Source organism: Schistocerca gregaria, chromosome 8 (genome assembly GCF_023897955.1).
Source record: "Schistocerca gregaria isolate iqSchGreg1 chromosome 8, iqSchGreg1.2, whole genome shotgun sequence".
Classification (NCBI taxonomy): domain Eukaryota; kingdom Metazoa; phylum Arthropoda; class Insecta; order Orthoptera; family Acrididae; genus Schistocerca; species Schistocerca gregaria.
The window spans coordinates 210,959,249-210,977,228 of NC_064927.1; the positions used below are offsets into that span (position 1 = coordinate 210,959,249).

Here is a 17,980-nt window from a genome sequence, read left to right on the forward strand (position 1 = left end):
ACTACCCATGTGTTGTAGACAATAGTGAAACCAGTTTTTTCTCTATCGTGTAATTACTTAGCAGAAACCTGCTTAAATGTGTATACAAGTATCACTTTCATTCACAGTCACTTTTGGTTAAAAGTTAGAAACGAGCATCATTTTTCGGATTTCATTTCTGACCGATGAGGAAACTTCTTACAGAGATTTCGGGAACATTCTCGTGAGTAAGGCATTAACATTTGGTTTCCTTAAGTCCATATAATTATTTTCACTTCCACAAAGAACTAGCAAAGAAACGTTCTTCGTTCCAGGCTCCTGAGATTTTGTTGCAGGCCACTTTCTTGTTTTTTTAAATTAACCTTTGGTATTGTATTTGCTGGTTTACAGTAGGTTTTTATTTTTTTAAATATTTTTGCCGTTCCTGGCGTGTAGGGTCTTCACTTGCCTTAAAATTCTAATTTGGTATTTGTATTTACGCAGTAAGCCTTTAAAACCATATTTACTGCCATTCCTGGCGTCTAATGCCTTCTGCTGTGTTTGTGGCGACTTGCATTTAATATTTCAATGCCGGTAATTTGTAAGTTGCAGCAAGTTTTAAACAATTCTTAATTTACTGCCATTCCGAGTGTGTAAGGCCTTCTGCCCAGATCACAGTGGCTTGCTTTTAAAACATTATCTGCTGTGTCTGTATTTAATGGTGATTTGCTAAATTATAACTCACTGAAGACTCAGTAACTAACAGTTACTGATTACGGCCCCGTCCACAATGGTAACAGAATCCTGCCTTCCTTGACTACCAGGTTTCATCTACGTGTCTACATATTTGCAGCCATCTGTCACTGGAGGTCTCAGAACTGTAGCGTTTAATGCGGTAGTGTCTAACGTAACTATCTCGGAACGTGAGAACAGCGTGCTGCAATCAAGTTTCGAAGCCGATGAGTTCGTCCACACCTGGAACACCCTCCCTTTCAGCATGACAATGCCTGACCACACATGAGCACTCCGACGTTTGTAACAATGTAACCATCCGGTGATTGGGTTCACTGTCATTGATGGTCCACCATACAGTTCCTAGTTGCCCATCCGATTTTGATCTCCTTCCAAAACGTAAAGAATATATTTTACAGCAGCGGCATCAACAGACTGGTCTCTTGTTGGGAGAAAAGTGTTCGTCGCAAGAGTGACAATGTTGAGAAACAAATATGTAGAAGAAGAAGAAGAAGGAGGAGAAGGAGATGGTTCCCTCACATTGAGGTCATTAGAGACGGAGCACAAGCTTGGATTAGGAAGGAGGGGGAAGGAAATCGGCCATGCCCTTTCAACGCAACCAACCCAGCATTTGCCTGAAACGATTTAGGGAAATCACGAAAACCATAAATCAGTATGGTCAGAAGCGGAACTGAGCCCTTGTCCCCACGACTGCGCCACCCCGCTCCGTACAAATATGTAGACATGAAGAATAAAGATGTACAGTGTGAATAACGGTTGTTTTAATTAAAAATATTTACAAGTTTTCATATAAAAAATTGGGAGGCATTACTTTTCAACACGCCTTTTAGTATGCTCTAGCTTAACACAACGTGGGATAATTTTTTTTTACAAAGGTCATCGTTCATGTATGCACTTACAATTCCATCGTCACGTGATACCCTATCTGGCGGTACACATTGAACACTGCTAGCATGTAATCCCCAAAGGTACTCTGTATATTTCCCCACACTTCATTGTGTTTCATGTCTCGCCGTACTCCTTCTCTTCTTGTAAGTTTTTGTTTTACGTATTGGCTCATCAGACTTACTACTATCGTTACAGTTTCACAGTAGGCAATGAAGGATTAGAGATAAGGAAAACAGCGATAATCGCATTTTGGTTCAAGTCGAACACCGCTTCTGCACGCTACAATCCTGCTCCTTCTATCGTATCTTGCACATCTAGGGAACCAGATTTTTTCTTCAAGAGAGGTCGTCTGATTGTATAGTCAGTGTCGCTACCTGAATTGTGGGTGTACTATTGCATAGCCCTATCATTTATACCAACACGTTTGTCGTTCAACATTCACAGTCTTGCTATCTTCTGTGCACTGCCAGCTTATGGACTTGCTGAAACTTGCGTTGCACTTTCCTGCGACCGATAAATGGAGCATGATCCGTTCACTGTTTCTCTCAGAAACCGCGGTAGTTTAATCTTTAGTAAGCTTAAATCCAGATTATCCCTATACATCATAAGTAATTCAATCATACAGAAGAGTTAGCATGACAGAAGCTTCGCACCGCACAGAGACTTTCGCAACTAAATGTAATAATATTTACGTCGTTATCTAGCATGAAAGGTTCTATACTAACAGGCTGCAAGTAAAAACCTCGATACTACGAGTGTATTGTCACTGGAAATGAGACAGTGAACAGGGTATGGCTAAGGAGTCACATGGCATTGTTGCACCGCGCTGGATTTAGCAGAGCGGTCTACGGCGCTGCATTCATGGACTGTGCGGCTGGTCCCGGTGGACGTTCGAGTCCTCCCTCGGACATGGGTGTGTGTGTTTGTCCTTAGGATAATTTGGGTTAAGTAGTGCGTAAGCTTAAGGACTGATGACCTTAGAAATTGAGTCCCATACGATTTCACAGACATTTGAACATTTTTTGGCATTGTTGCCTGTAGAAGCTGAGATGTTGTTAGTTAATTTAATTGGAAAGGGATTTCTTGTTTCACATACAGTGGCCTTTATTCTTGCGATATGTGAGAGCTGTTTTTTAAATGTATCTGCTGAGTGTAAGTCACTGTTTGGATGTCAAGGCGTGTTTTTTTAAGTAAGGTCCATTTTGTTGTAGACACTAGTAGTTTTTGTCAACAAGGAACCTGTCTGCTGCAGAAATTCAGCGACAGATATGCGAAGTGAACGGTGATACTATTATGAGTGAAACCAAAGTACGTAAGTGGGTACGAGGATTCAAAGATGGCCGCCACAACGTCCATGATGAGGACAACTCTGGTCGCCCTTCTTTGATTACAGATGATTTGGTGGCCTCCTCTGAATCGAGGATTTGTGAGAACAGGCGCTTCACAATAACAGGTCTCTCAAACGAATTTCCTGACATGTCGAGATCTGTGCTTTACAAGATTGTTTCTGAACTCCCGGCAACAGTTTCCTAAACTGTGCTCCAGATGGGACCCGAAACTCCTAACAGAGGACCAGAAACACCAAAGATTTGAGTGTGCGATGAAGTTCTTGACTGTTATCACGAAGAAAGTGACGGCTTATTGAGTCAGATCACAACTGGAGACGAAACATGGGTTTTGGATATCACGCCCAAATGGAAGCAACAGAGCATGGAATGGAGACACACACACTTGTCTGTAAAGATGAAGGCCAAACAGACTCTGTCCCAGCGCAGAATCATGGCGTTGGTGCTTCGGGTTAGTCATGGTGCTTTGTTGGTCGACTTCATGCAATGAGGAACCAGTATCAATGCAGAAACATACTGCTAAACCCTGAGAAAGCTACGCAGAGCGATTCAAAACAAAAGATGCGGCATGTTGACTAAGGGAATGGTCCTCCTCCATGACAATGCAAGACCTCACACTGCAGTTCAGACGCGCTGGTTATTGGACAGTTTTGGCTGGAAAGTTTTAGACCACCTACCCGACAGTCCTGATCTTGCACCGAGCGATTACCATCTGTTCCTCCACCTCAAACAACACCTCAGTGGCAACCGTTACAATGATGATGACGACGTAAAAACGGCAGTGAACTTCTGGGTATCAGAACAGGCGGCAAGTTTTTACGAAGAGGGTATTTTAAAATTGGTTGAGAGGTATGATACGTGTTTCAACAAACTTGGCTACTATGTCGAAAAATGGAGTGAAGTATGTACTTTCTGAAAATAAATTTAGTTTTCTGAAATAACCTGTCGTTGTGCACTTCAGTTCAAACGGACCTTACTTAAAAACCACGCTTTGTATATGTGGTGTTAAGTCATGTTTCAGTTGTACGAGAATGAGGAGAGAACTTGGACCTGGCCCCGACATATAGCTCACTTCTCTGAAATACTACCAAGAGGTCAGCCAAGCTGAACGTCCTAATATGAGGGACGTAACATCAACAATGTTGCGTTGTCACACTTCATGAGACACTCAGGAGGGATCTGGTATTGTTGCCGGTCACTGGCACAAGGACTGGTGATAAGGGAGCATCTTTCGTTACCCGAAAGCTGTTGCCGACGCAGTATAAAACAACAGTGTAAAACTAAGATAGACGAAACTTATTGAGTGTAGCGTGGATCAGGATCTGAGTGGGAAATGATGAGGGTGTAATAAATATATCTGAAATTGAATTTCTCCAAGGTTATTTTTATTTGACTACTGAAGTATTAAAGCCAGTATTATACAATATTAGTAACACAGAAGGCACTAGAACATTGTCATAATGAATTTGCAAAACGGTTCGTCTTCCTTATCCAGCATAGGGGAGAACTCCAGCTGCAGCAGCATGTGGGTAAGTCCCAGCAGTGTACGGATAACCGTTTATCCCTGCCGTGTAGGGGTAGGCGCCAGCAGCGGTGTAGGGGTGAGCAGCTGCAGTGTAGGGATATGTTCCAGCAGTGTAGGGGTATGTTCCAGCTGTGTAGGGGTATGTTTTGGCTGCGTAAGGGTAGGTTTTAGCTGTGTAGGGGTAGGCATCAGTCAAGGGGTTGTAGGCTGCCGAATAGGGGTAGGCCCCTGTGTAGCCCAGGGCGGAGTAGCGCCCAGCCACGCCAGAATAGTACGGGTTGTAGGCTGCCCCTGCAAATAAAAAGACACACTATTACCGCCAGGGTAAAGAGACGAGAAGAGTATGGGAGGCATAAATACCCATACATTAGTTATATGTCTTTAGTATAATGCGAAATAATAATCTAATATTTAGAAATTATTGAATTTTAGTCTGTTTCGTATGCAAAGGAAATATAACTGAACTGGAAACGTAAAATTACATGACTTCTAACTGGTATTACACTCATATTAAAACGAAATGACGCTGTATTGTAAGTGTAGCCGTTATATACACATTTCTTTTAAATTTTTCTGCGCTTAACATTTACCATCTACCGGAAGATATATGCTTCAAACTTTTCCGAAATACTGTTGTATAATTACAACATATCTCTGCGTTACGTTAGTTCATTTTTTATTTCCCTTCCAATGCTGGCACTAACATTACAGCAACGATACATTCTGCCTCTGGTACCCTGACATAAATCTGGTACCAATTAAAAAAGCAAACAGAAAGACGCCATAGATTTCAAATTTCGTTCTTCGTCCTCATACCCTGGTACAACCGTCCTATCTCTCGTTTCCGAAACTGATGTTGTTTCTCTGATGTAACGCATAGTCTTACTGTCTGCATACTTTTTCTAGAGTCACAGATATCCTAAACCAGTAGCTACGTTGCACTATGCAACATGAGCATATTTGGAACGTTATGCCACTTTCACAATAATGTTATAATACAATGCATCTAAAGGAAATGAAAGTGTAAATTACAGTCTCTCTCAGAGCAAACTGAACATTCTACTATCACAGTCCTTCAGCTAGTCCATATTGAAATAATGTCTGACTACAAATAACTTTCGGTTTCCATTAGCTACTAAACAAAGGACTGATAATATTTCATTGACCTCAGTTAACGACAAAAATCTCGTGCAATATTGATGAAGCATCTTCTACTTCTGCATCGTTTCTGTTTAGTTTAACACAGTGGAGGATACTTTTCCAATTAAGAAAATGGACGACAAACAATCTACAAATTTTGACAGAATTTTATTATCGACTATCAGCTTTCCTCGATGAAGATGATCCTTATTCAGAGTAATTTTCTTTTAATAAAAACAAAGATTTTGTGTTGTCGATGGCAACAGTTGATATTTTATTATTGTTTAATTATTATTCTGAAATCACATTTTATCAGTGTGGCCATTGCAGTTCAAGAATGTGCATAATATAACCCGCAATTTACTTGCCGAATTTTATAGTATCGCGCCTCTCAGCTTAACTTATTGAACTTTTGTGTTGCACGAGCAATTTTTGTTTTTCACCTCAATATCTACCCATTTCTCCTCTTCTTCTTATTTTGTATCAGTTTACACCTATACTGTCTTACAGCCACTGTGCTATAATAATAATACCCTCCGAAATCACTCGTGTTAAGAGGTGGAATGAAAGATAAAAACTAATATATTTCTGTAACCTTTGTTTATGAAATTATTAGATTATAACATGCAAAGAGAAGAAAATGAGATCTGGAAACATAATATGGCTCATAGATTCATCTTTGCACGAATGCCCGTGTATTTCCGAGTGACTGAAAAGAAGATTGTTGCAAGCAGTTGTTAATTTTTCTTCTGGTGAACATAACTGTGGATCGCTATGTGTACAAAGAATCATTCTCCCACCTATACTAATCTCGCCAAGCCATAGCAGAAGCATCATTAGTAACTTGTTCTATGATTTCTAATATCTGTGTTCGCTTCCAGTATTTGTCCTCCAGGGTTTCTTCTAGATTCACGGAAGCTGTTCCCTGACATCGTCACTTACGTCCCAACATCATACTCTTTTCTCTAGATGGTATGTACCAACGTGTATTGTATTGTGTTGTGTATTTAAACCGGGAGCCTAGAAACGACGGAGGGGCTTCGCCCCGCCTTAGCCCTCAGTGGTTCACAGCCCCACAACAGGCCACAGCAGTCCACCCACCCCGCCGCCACCCCACACCGAACCCAGGGTTATAGTGCGGTTCGGTCCCCAGTGCCCCTCCTCCCCCTCTTCCTGGAACGTGTCATCGTCTTATACCAGACGAGTGTAACCTTGAATGTTTGCGTGGTAGAGTAATGGTAGTGTGTGTGTACGTGGAAACGGTGGTTGCGCAACAATCGCCGACACATTGTATCTGAGGCGGAATAAGGGGAACCAGCCCGCATTCGCCGAGGTAGGTGGAAAACCGCTTTAAAAACCATCCACAGGCTGGCCGGCACACCGGATCTCGACACTGATCCGCAGGGTGGATTCGTGTTGGGGATCGGCACGTCTTCCTGTTCGGGAAGCAGCGTGTTAGACGGCGCGGCTAGCCGGGTGGGCTGGTCTGTACCATGTAACATTTTCCTCGGCGGTCCTGCCAAGAACAGAGAAGCGCTCGGTTTGAAGAAAGACTAAGGTAGAGATGCAGTATTTCTCCTATGCTGTGCACCATGTGTATCGAAAATTCAATTAAAAGACAAAAGTGTCACGTGGAGAATTAAAAATTCAGTGTGAAATTGTGCGAATGATAAGATCCATTAATTAAATTGATTGTGTGAAAGTGTTAGAGAGTAGCTGAAATGAGATTAGCGACAAACTTAGTACCAAAGTTGGAGACAAAGTGTCTGATGAACTGAAGAAGTTATGCTCCATTGAAAGGAGATTAACGCATGACGGAAAAAGCAAGGAGGTTAGAGGAAATAGACCAGCGAAATCGAGGAGAGCCATCTTCACCACAGTAGGTCTACCACTACGGAACACTGGACTTTACCAGAGAAAGTAATTTCTGAGGACAGCGTATGGAATACAGAATTGTACAGAAGTGAGTTATGGGCTGCCAGAAAATCTGAGGTGAAGATGGTATTACAGGAGAATGTTCAAAATTATGTCGTTTGCTACGATTAGAAATGGGGATGTTCATCGCAGAATTGGAATGGTAAGCAATATATGGAATCTACTAATTATATGAAGAAACAGGGTGATATGGTATGTCTTAAGACTCAGGGGAATGACTTCCATGATACGAAACTGAAATTAAGAGCGCAAAAATAATATGGGGAGACTGATACTGCAATATATGCAACAAATAGCTGAGAATGTTAGGTGCAAGTGCTGGTCTGACAAGGGAAATGCTTGACTTCCAACACTCAAATATGCTCTGAATATAAATTGTTCATCCCAAAACGGTGGTATTAGCCATTCACATTCAAGACGCATCTGTTTTCTGCTATTGTCATTCCTGGTCAGCCCATAAAGATCGTACTCTGGTAGGTGAATGTTTTCCGAACATGAATGTTACGCTCAAGATAGTGCTACCGCATTCAACAACGTTCTGATGTGTACTTGTTTAGGCAACATGAGTTTCACATGAAAAGGATCGTTGATTACCTGCGACTACAACGTGAAACACCACAAGTAAAGTTACATGAACGTCATTTCATCATCAGTCTTCAGTCTGCGTTATCCAGTCAACTTTTATGCAGTGACGAACAAGCCTAGTTTAAATTTACTTGGCAAAAGCCAGATTAAGACATTTACATATCAATATCATCATTTGAAAATGTAATTCTGCGGCGTTTGATACTGGACTACTTAAACGCAGACGTGTTACTGAATGAGAGAGGAACACAGAATTTAGGCAGACAGGCATATTGTTCCTTTCCAGTTTTTTTTGACTACTTCAATGAAAACGCACATACAGCTTGACGACTGAATAGCTGTGAAATTCAGGTCAGTAGAAAAATTTCACATAGAGCAGTTATTTTAAGAAGAGGAAAGTATAACGATCAGTCACGACATTACAATCCGTGTTGCTTTGATTCTATTATATCCACATTTTGTTTCTTCGCATTTCCCGAATTACTATCTTAGACTTCGAGCAGTTGATCATTCAAATGCCTCTCGTGGTGAAACTCGCAGTTTCGTATGTGAATGTCTCAAAACAGTAGTTTTGAGATAAGCGATTAATATTTTAAGCTCGGCTTGCTGGTGTCATCAGCTTTCAAGATCTCCTACTTCTTTATCAAAAGATCGATCAGATGAGGAGATAAACACGAGAAAGGAAATGAACGTGCACCGCCACGAACCATCACAATAGTGACGGTCCGAGGAATAAAAGAAAAAACTCATAACCGGAATTTATGATTAATTGATTTTTGGATGCTGCGACTGGTTCGTTGATGTTGACACAATGTGTAACGCAAACGATTATTAATGAAGGGGGATAAAATGAAATCGCACATACACTCTAAGGGCGAGAAGAAAGTCGCACCACGAAGGAACTGTTTGACGGAAAAGAAATCGGTAAATGTAATTTGTATGTACAGACAAACAAATGACTACAATTTCAGAAATTTTTTACGATTTATTCAAAGGAAATAGCTTCACAAATTTAGCAAGTCAGTTTTGTCCAATTGGTACGATAGATCTTCAAACTCCCAATCTGTTTGGAGGGCCCTAGGCATAATGCTCCAAACGTTCTCAATTGAGGATAGATCCGCAAGTCCTGCTGGCCAAGGTACAGGTTGAAAAGCACAAAAACAAGCAGCATAAACTCTAGGTGTGTGTAGGCAGGCATTATCTTGTTGAAATGTAAGAGCAGGATGAAGGGCAATAAAACATGGCGAAGAATATCGCTGACGTAGCGCTGCACTGTGAGGATACCGCTGATGACAACCTAAGGGATCCTGGTGCGAAAAGAAATGAACCTCAGCTGTTAGCTGTCAGGCCATAGGGTGGGCGACATTTGGTTGGTACGCCACCACTGTCCGTAGCCTCTCGAGACGCCTCTTCACTGGTCATCAGGGGTCACTTGGAACATGCATGACTCATCACTGAAGGCAGTTCTACTAACATAAGATGATTTTAGAAGTTCCGTACCCGTGACCAAGGGGTCGACAGCCTTCTTGGATCTCTGGACGCTGGTGTCTTCAGCAGAGGCGGCCAGGGCGGCGCCCGTCACGGCACACAGCACTAACACCTGAAACACACAGTACCAGGATTGCCACGTGTTCTGCAAGATAAAACTACAGCAACTTATTAAGAGAGAGGCAGGGGACCTAGTTACGAGAAATCGGCATACGTCAAAATCTGAAGCCAACTCGGTCAGCTACGTCCAGTAAGAGGAATATGCGATCACTGGCAGTCACAAACCGCACACAAACTCTTCTAACTTATGGGTGTTTCTGTGATGATAGGCAAAATTAGTTGTGATAGAGAAGTAGAAGAGAAACAAAATATGATCAAAAATTTCAGCCAGTAAGCGATCCAATCCAGTCTCTCAAACTAAGAAGTTTCCGACAGTAAGAGGATTGTAGCAAAACCATGAAGTATCCAAGAACAGAATAAAGTACCCTTATGACTCGTAGGGAACATAAAGGACAGGACTGAAATAACGCGTGTGGTTGTACTAATGACCGCTTTGTGCAATCTTTAATAGGGACACGGTTAATGTGCCAGACTCTTAGGCGTGGTTTCGTGGCATCTATTTTCATACGTTAAAGAGTTTTTACGTAGCTTTAATATTTTCTTGGTTACGTACAAGTAACAATAGTTAATGTTCGGGCAGAGTTACTAAGATTTTGTAAGAGCAAGTAGAAACAAAATCGTCGAGACCTAATACAAAGTATGTCATACAGTGACGAAAATTGTTTTACAGTTGTTATATAAGTGAAGAAACAATTGGACTCTGGAATTCTCATTCACATTCGCACCCCATTCGTTTGCATATTTGGTTCTGATTACTTTTCATAGCTGAATTAATATACTAGTGAGTGTGTATTGAAAATATGATATGATATCAAAATGTTATTCAAAGTTGTGTGTTTTATTTATGGAATCCCAGTCACAACTTAATTTCAAAAGTATTGTGAGGCAAGTGCATATGTTAGAGACGAGACTTTTGTGGGAGACTTTTTGGCGGGCTTCATGGACATTTAATCATATTGTATATCTGAAAAAGTCGTTTGCAGTTTTCGAGGTTACTTTAAAGAAGCTCGGTGATTTTCCTGACAGGCGTCACGGTAAAATATTTTCAGTGACGTTACTCAGATCCGACAAGCTGAAATCCCAGATAACTTTGGCTTGGAGTCGACCTATTTTATGAAAGACATCTATTAATGTTAATTATGATATGTTTCATCTCATTAGCATTTCATAACAATGTGTGACTCAAAGATATAGCCGGATCGCTTTACAACTTCATGTAGGATTTTACTGATATAGCTAAATAAAAGTAATCATAATCTGCCGCCATGGGCAGTATTCAAACGTGAGCAGGAAAATCTAACTTTTTGTTTATATTTCATATTTAATTATTGTTTCTTTCATCCAAATTTCAGACGTGTGTGACAGGCATTATGTATCAATTTGCATCCACAGTAGGAAATATGTCACTATATTGGGAGTACAGAACCTCTAAAAATTCTACTGAGTAGTCCGAATTATTGCACAGAGTCACTAAACAAACAAACTGAGCAGAGGATGCATTCAAGGAAATATCATCCACAGAGCAACACTGTACGATGCGGGTTTCACTCGAAAGGCATAATTAAGAATTCAGGTTTCAAGAATTCTACAGCTTTCTTCTGTGTAAAGGAAATAAGGACTAAGCAGTAACCTTAAAGAAAAGGGAACATAAATTAGCTACAATGTCCAGTAAACAATTAGCGTGCGAAATGATACTGAAAACAATGCTGCTAGTAGTGTCTGTCCTGCAGTTTTGAGACGATATGTGCTAAGTGGTGATAAAGTCTGATTCTCAAAGAGCTCAGTATCCCGGGCTAATATCGTCGAAAGATGTAGGTTACTTGCTAACTCCGGCGTCTGATGCAACACGTTTTTTGTTCGTATCTCAGTCTCTAGGTGAAATGAGCGGCGCTATAAGCACAATCTTTCCAGTGAAGGAAATACACGGAATTACAGGCACGTCACACTTTCTTACTCGCTGGATGATTGTCATGTGCACAGTATTTGCAGAATGAAGGTCACTTGAAGAAACTAAAGTTGTAGCTAAAATATCAGTAATCTACGGCTTCATCGGTATTCAGCAGAGCTAAAAAGATACTTATTGTAACGACGTATATTGTTTTTAGCTATTGCGAGAGTTTAAAGAATCACAAACACACTTTAGAGTCTCTTTTTATCGATATTTTACATGTTTTGATGTTATCAGCAGCGTTATTCTGTCGAATACAATCCTCTATACTCGCCACTGGCGTGTTTCTACACACAGTCAACTTTGCTGTTCCTTGTACTGACAGCAGTTTTCATTATATAACATCGCCTATTCTTTGCTAGTCCTCTATTGAGTACATTACTTATGATCATAAGATTCACAAAAGCAGAAATGGACGCCCTTCTATCAGAATAACACGATCATGTGAAGTTAGGTGAATCACAGCTAGCAGAATATGCCCTGCATCTGGGAAGCTTTTAAGTTTAGTTATCAGCAGTCGGTGACTCATTAGGCATAGCTACATTCAACAGACTGTCCTATTATATTTACTGACGTATTAATTATTTTACAATTTTGTAGCACAATGTAGGACCATACTCAGACAGGTTCGCAATCTCAGTGTTCGAGCTATAATTTATATAATCATTTTTGAAATACCATTTCATGGATATTGTAACCGATGCTATCGAAGAAGATAAGCGAATACGGAATTTAGGCAGTTTTCTCATTTTATTGAATATTTTTAGCATTAATTGTGTGACTTACGTCTGATTATAAAATAAACAAATAAGTAAAAATATAAATAAAGAAAGAACTTATCAGGACCTTATTTAAGATGTTACGATGTTACTACTGTACACGTAGTCACGCTGTAGCCCAAAGGTCCGTCTCCTCCGATGAGTGGCCAGTGCGTATGACGCACGGAGCCGACCCGGGTTCTATTCGCGGCCGGTTCTGAGATTTTCTCTGGTCAGGGAGTGTGCTGTGTTCTTATCAGTATTATAGACCTGAGAAGACTTGCAACTTGGTGGATCAATTTCCTGAAGTGGGGACTCAAGGCCTTCAATGTACATGATCATTTAATGTTCCTTCATGTAGGCCAGAGTACAATACCGAAGAATACTGAAAGGTCGAAGACATGATGAAGATCTGTTTTGGTCAGAAGGGAAACAAATGTTAGGGAAGAATGAAAGGGGGACCGAAAAAAAAACTTGCTTACCTGCCTAGCATTCATGGACCCAAAGAACACTTTCGACACTGTAAAAGTGGATAATATTCTCAGTGTCCTTGATGATTGGGGAGAAAGTGCAGAGAGAGATGAATAACGTAGAAGGCCTACGAAACATAAGTGGAAGCAGTATTAAAGTGGAAAGTCAAGTGAGATAAATCTGTGTTGAGGAGGGTGCTAGACGGATTTTCAGTTGACCACCACTAACGATGAACTTGTCTGTGACAGAGCAGTGATGGACGGGAAAGAATGGTGCAGCCCTTTTCGTGAGGAGTACTTTGAAGACTGTTGAAAGGAACGGGCAGCATACTTAGCAGAATGTTGTTTCAGGATAGGAAAAGCAATAAGAAAGGCGGCTAAGAGTAGTATAATGGAGAATAGCTTGCTTAACATCGAAACTGAGAACTACATAGATGTCCACTTAAAGAAAGAATTTTTCTATCTCGAAAGTAAGATCACGCTGAGCAGCTGAAACAAACAAGCTATCAGAAGCTGGTAAAGACAGACGAAGCAAGCTTGCTTTCAGAACACAGCTCTGCTGGTATGTGTATTACTAAATGGCTAATCCGGTGCACTGTCCCTGTTCTATGTTATCTGTCTAATGATAACTCCCATAGTCAACAAAAATCTGATTTTCAATATTTCTTGCAATTATTGCCGGAATTTAGATGCTATCATACTCTGCTCATGAAGAGATATAATCTTACATTGAAGGATTAACACAATAACACAAGTATTAATGTTAGAAACTGTAAATATATTTGAGCCAGCGTAGTCCACTACCCCCGCAAAAAACAAAGACTAATTCATTTAGTATTTGAGGATGAGGCTGCTTAGCGGTTTCCAACACATTTCACACAATTTGAAAGCTTTTCGAAACCTGTTCTTGTTGATGCCCTCCACAAAATAATGGAAGGAAAAAAGTTTATCGCCTGCTATATTTTCGGTGGTCATGCAGTACAGCTTTAGCATCAGGCATGACGTTTCAGTTAATTTCCCCAACAGATCTTACATGAACATATAAAGGAATTATACGTGTCTTGGTTAACCAAGTCTGGTTCATTAGCCTGCAGGTTCAGTACTTCGAAACGAACAAAACCGAAGCAATTACGATTTTGCATCTTCAACGATGAAAGATTTACACGTTTAATATAAAATATTTCACTCGATAACTCATTCGTAACGCAGTCAGACATTTGGAGCTGTTTCATACATGCAAATTCGATTCGTGAAAGAATAGCCGTATTTTTTTTTGGGGGGGGGGGCTTGGAGGGAGTGTTATTACTATGAAGTTCCTGAAAGTGAACCCCTGGAGTATTGCATCGTGTGCAAATGAAAGGTGGATCACCAGAAATCCGGAGAAGAGAACGCTGGAAGGATATGAAATATGGTGTTATTGAGAAACATTAAAAATGAAGTGAATAGACAAAATGACATATAAATAACTTCTATAAAATGATAGAAAAGGTGTTTGTTGAAGCCTCTTGGCATATGACGGGTAGTTAGTTTGATTTCCGCTACGACACCCAGGCATACCAAACTTGGCTGTGGAAAGACCAGTAATGGGAAAGAAAGGTTAGGGAAGTACAGGACTAGGATATGCAAAGTACGTTGAGAATTTTGAGTTCAGAAGTTACACTCAAAAATGTAAATGCTGTCAATTCAACTGAATACCTAGAGACTACAATAATGAAGAAATTAAAACAATCACTTAAATAATGTTGTGAGGAAGGTAAACCAAAGACTGTTTTATTGCAAGAACACGTGGGATATGCAACAAATCTACTAAACAGACTGCCTGCAGTACTCTTGTTCATGCCATCTTTTTGAGTACCGCTGCGCGGTATGGGGTCTTTACAAGATAGGATTGGTGTAGGACATGTAAACAGTTCAAAGAAGGGCAGGTCGTTTTGTATTGCCGCGAAATAGGTAACAGCGTGTCACAAATGTGCACGAAGAGTTAATATGGGGCACGCGCAACTATATAAGACCATTTTGTAAAATGAGAAAAACCGCAGAGCAGTTCCGTAGTCCACAATATTTTATTGTGTAAGCTACCGGGTTCGGAACATTTAAAGTTCCACCATCTGCTGCTCACCGTAATCTTGTTATAGGACCTATGGTTCCGTGTCAGAAGGATAGAAGGGACATAAATTCCACTAAAACCGATCACCCATGCTACGCGACCTGGAACACAACCTTTGGTTCCATGACAACACTGGGGTGAGGATGCCCTGAGATTGTTAAGAGATTTTATTTTCTATACTAGGTGCTGGAATATTGTTCCTAAACCGGTCATGTACGCAATAAAAGATTGTGCAGTTTGTTCGTTTTAAAGAATGTCACGGATACGATGGGCGAATTGGGGTGGCTGTTATTAAATCAAGGGCATATTTCGATGCGGCGTAATCTTTTCACTGGATTTCAATCTCCACATTTTTTCCTTCCAGTGAGAAAACATTTTGAGGATATCCACCTGCAAAGGGATTAATGATCTTCGTAATAAAATAACAGAAATCAGAGCTTGCAAGGAAATACTTAAGTGTTCGTTTCCCCGTCACGTGGTCCGAGAGTGGAACGCCAGAGAAGTAGTCTGAAGGAGGCTGGATGGACCCCCAGCCTGGCACGTAGTGTGAATTGTAGAGAAGTCGTGTAAACGTAGAGGTATATTTAGGGACGAACAGAATTGCACCAGGCAGGGAAAAGTAGGCACCACCAACACAACAGCAACAAGCTGACATGACAGGTGTATCGTGAAATACACATAGATTGCTCCCGTCGATGTTCATGAATGGAGATTAGAGTGAGAAGAAAGATAACTTATTTTAAAGCCCAGCTGACGTAGCTTCTATTGGAAATGGAAAGGAGGGATAAAGAATAATGATCAACGTCTCGTTGACGGCTTCCTTAATAGATGCGAAACGCTAGCTTGGTTCAAATGGCTCTCAGCACTATGGGACTTAACATCTGACGTCATCAGTCCCCTAGTCCCCATGCCTGAGGCATGATTCGAACCTGCGACCTTAGCAGCTAGCTTGGTTGGGAAAGGAAATCTGATATATGCGATTCAGAGACCCCATCCCAAAATATTCCTGAAGGGTGGCCGAACGAGATTTCAGTCGTCTTCCTTCCTAATGTAAGTCGAGTGTCGCAGCACTGCACAACTTCACTCATCATTAGAGGCAGAGCACAGTATCGGAATACAGAAAGATATGGTAGGAAACCAATTGGAGCATTGCCTAAGGAAACACCATGGAAATGGCCTCCACTGACTCAGTGAAGCGGTGAATCTATCGGTAAATCATGAGGGCTGTCCTCACCTCCTCTAGAAAGTGGGTCCAGTATGACAAGCATTGAGCCACTTGGCTCAGCTGCTATGTTACACCTACATCTGCGTGTATACTCCGCAAGCCACTCGTCTGTTGTTGGAGGCTAGTATGGTGGGAATAGTTTGTGTGCCTTTGTCGCTTACGCCTTCCTGTTCCATGGGCAACATTTCACTGGAAGAACGCTTTTGTGTTATTGTCTACAGTCTGTTCGTGAACTATACATAAGAGGAAGCTATATACTGGCTGACTCTTTTAGCGCGGTATCCTTGGAATTTTAGCAGCAAAGTCCTGTGCTGTGAAGTCCGCCACAGGGGTTCAATGAACAGCAGCAGCTGATGCTTTCACGTTTTCTAAGTAAAGCGCTAACAAAACGCGTTGCTCTTCTTACAGTCTTCTCCATTTCCTCTCTCAATCCTCCCTTATACGGATCACAGACAGATTAGTAATATTCTGGTACTGTTAAACAAGGGGTTTCTAAGCTACCTGCTTTGTGCGTGGCTTACTTTTCCCGAGGGTTCTTCCAATGGATCACTCTGGCACAGCCTTTACCTGCGGTTAGTTCCGTGGTCGTTACAATTTAAACTGCTCCGTACACACATTTTTAGGTGTTTTATATCCGTGACTTCTCCCAGTGATTCTTCCGCGAACATCGAACCATATAATAATGAAGTCCACGTATGCGCAATACGTTATATTTGTTTATATCGAATTTCAGCTACAAAAGCGTACATGAACGACAACTGTCTGCAGATTGTTCTGCATTTCACTACAATTCTTTTTCGCGTTGCGTGTGTTCATGTGATAGGTTGGTGCATAAATATATGGATACATATATGGATCTCCCTTGCACTGCCTTTAACTGTGGTGTGCGTGTGTGTGAGAACAGTAATGGACCTATAATACTTCCACGGCGTACGCTCAAAGCTACTGTAAGTTTGATGGTTTCTGTACGCTAACTCTCAACACATGTTAGTGAGACCTCTATCCAATCACAAAACTGGTGTGATACGCGGTTCGCGAATTAGAGTGTAGCGTCCGTAGGCAGCCAAGCTCTACTTACCGATTGACGAGCACAAACCAGAGCACACGTAAATGTTTCAATGCATTATGACGGGAGGTCTCAGTCACGTAATCTACAGACTTTCGCGAAGTACAGCGGCAGCAATAAGGCATATTCGTTTTGAATGGAGACGTGTGAGAAACGCAAGTAAAATACTCACCAGCTTCATCATTTTGCAGAAGAGAAGTGTGGACTTCAGCGATGAGAGCGGGGGATAGTGCGGTCGGAAGACTGCGTGTGAGGATGGCCGGTCGGCCGGTCGGCCGCGCCTTTTATACGCGGGAGCAGGCGAGTACGTGCGGCCATGCTGCCCCCACCAACACCCACATCCCCACACCGAGTTAACACCGGCCATTAATTACCGGCACCTGGGTCCATCTCGATAACTTGCCCGATGGGGGGAGCGAAAGACGCGAACATGCCGATTTCTCAGTTTCGTGGCGGCTCTTGTAGCATTCGCACGGTCTTCCATTCTCTCTCTTCGTGGTCCAAATTTTCTTTGTCGTTATCGCCTCGTCATATCAAAATCCCGCTCAAGTGTATATCATTTCGAAATTACATGTGAATTAAACGTGCAGTAATTAACATAGTGTTTCAGCGTTCAAAACTGGTTAAAATGTAACTTATCAACGTAAGCATACTAAGCATATTGTCTT

At 41.4% G+C, this 17,980-nt stretch overlaps 1 protein-coding gene across 2 annotated transcripts in view; it reads right to left on the reverse strand.

Moving 5' to 3' along the window:
* Positions 1-17,563, reverse strand: part of LOC126284147 (uncharacterized) — a 144,250-nt gene extending 126,687 nt beyond the window's left edge. Inside the window, exons 1-3 of one of the 2 annotated variants that reach the window (XM_049982865.1) lie at positions 17,485-17,563; positions 9,631-9,730; positions 4,309-4,761 (exon numbers count right to left, since the gene is read on the reverse strand). In XM_049982865.1, coding sequence (XP_049838822.1) covers positions 4,433-4,761; positions 9,631-9,730; positions 17,485-17,496 — 441 coding nt within the window. In that variant the 5' untranslated portion in view covers positions 17,497-17,563 and the 3' untranslated portion in view covers positions 4,309-4,432. Of the gene's footprint in view, positions 1-4,308; positions 4,762-9,630; positions 9,731-17,484 lie in introns of those variants that run through there. The other variant, XM_049982868.1, reaches the window with a different exon arrangement.
* Positions 17,564-17,980: the final 417 nt, after the last annotated feature.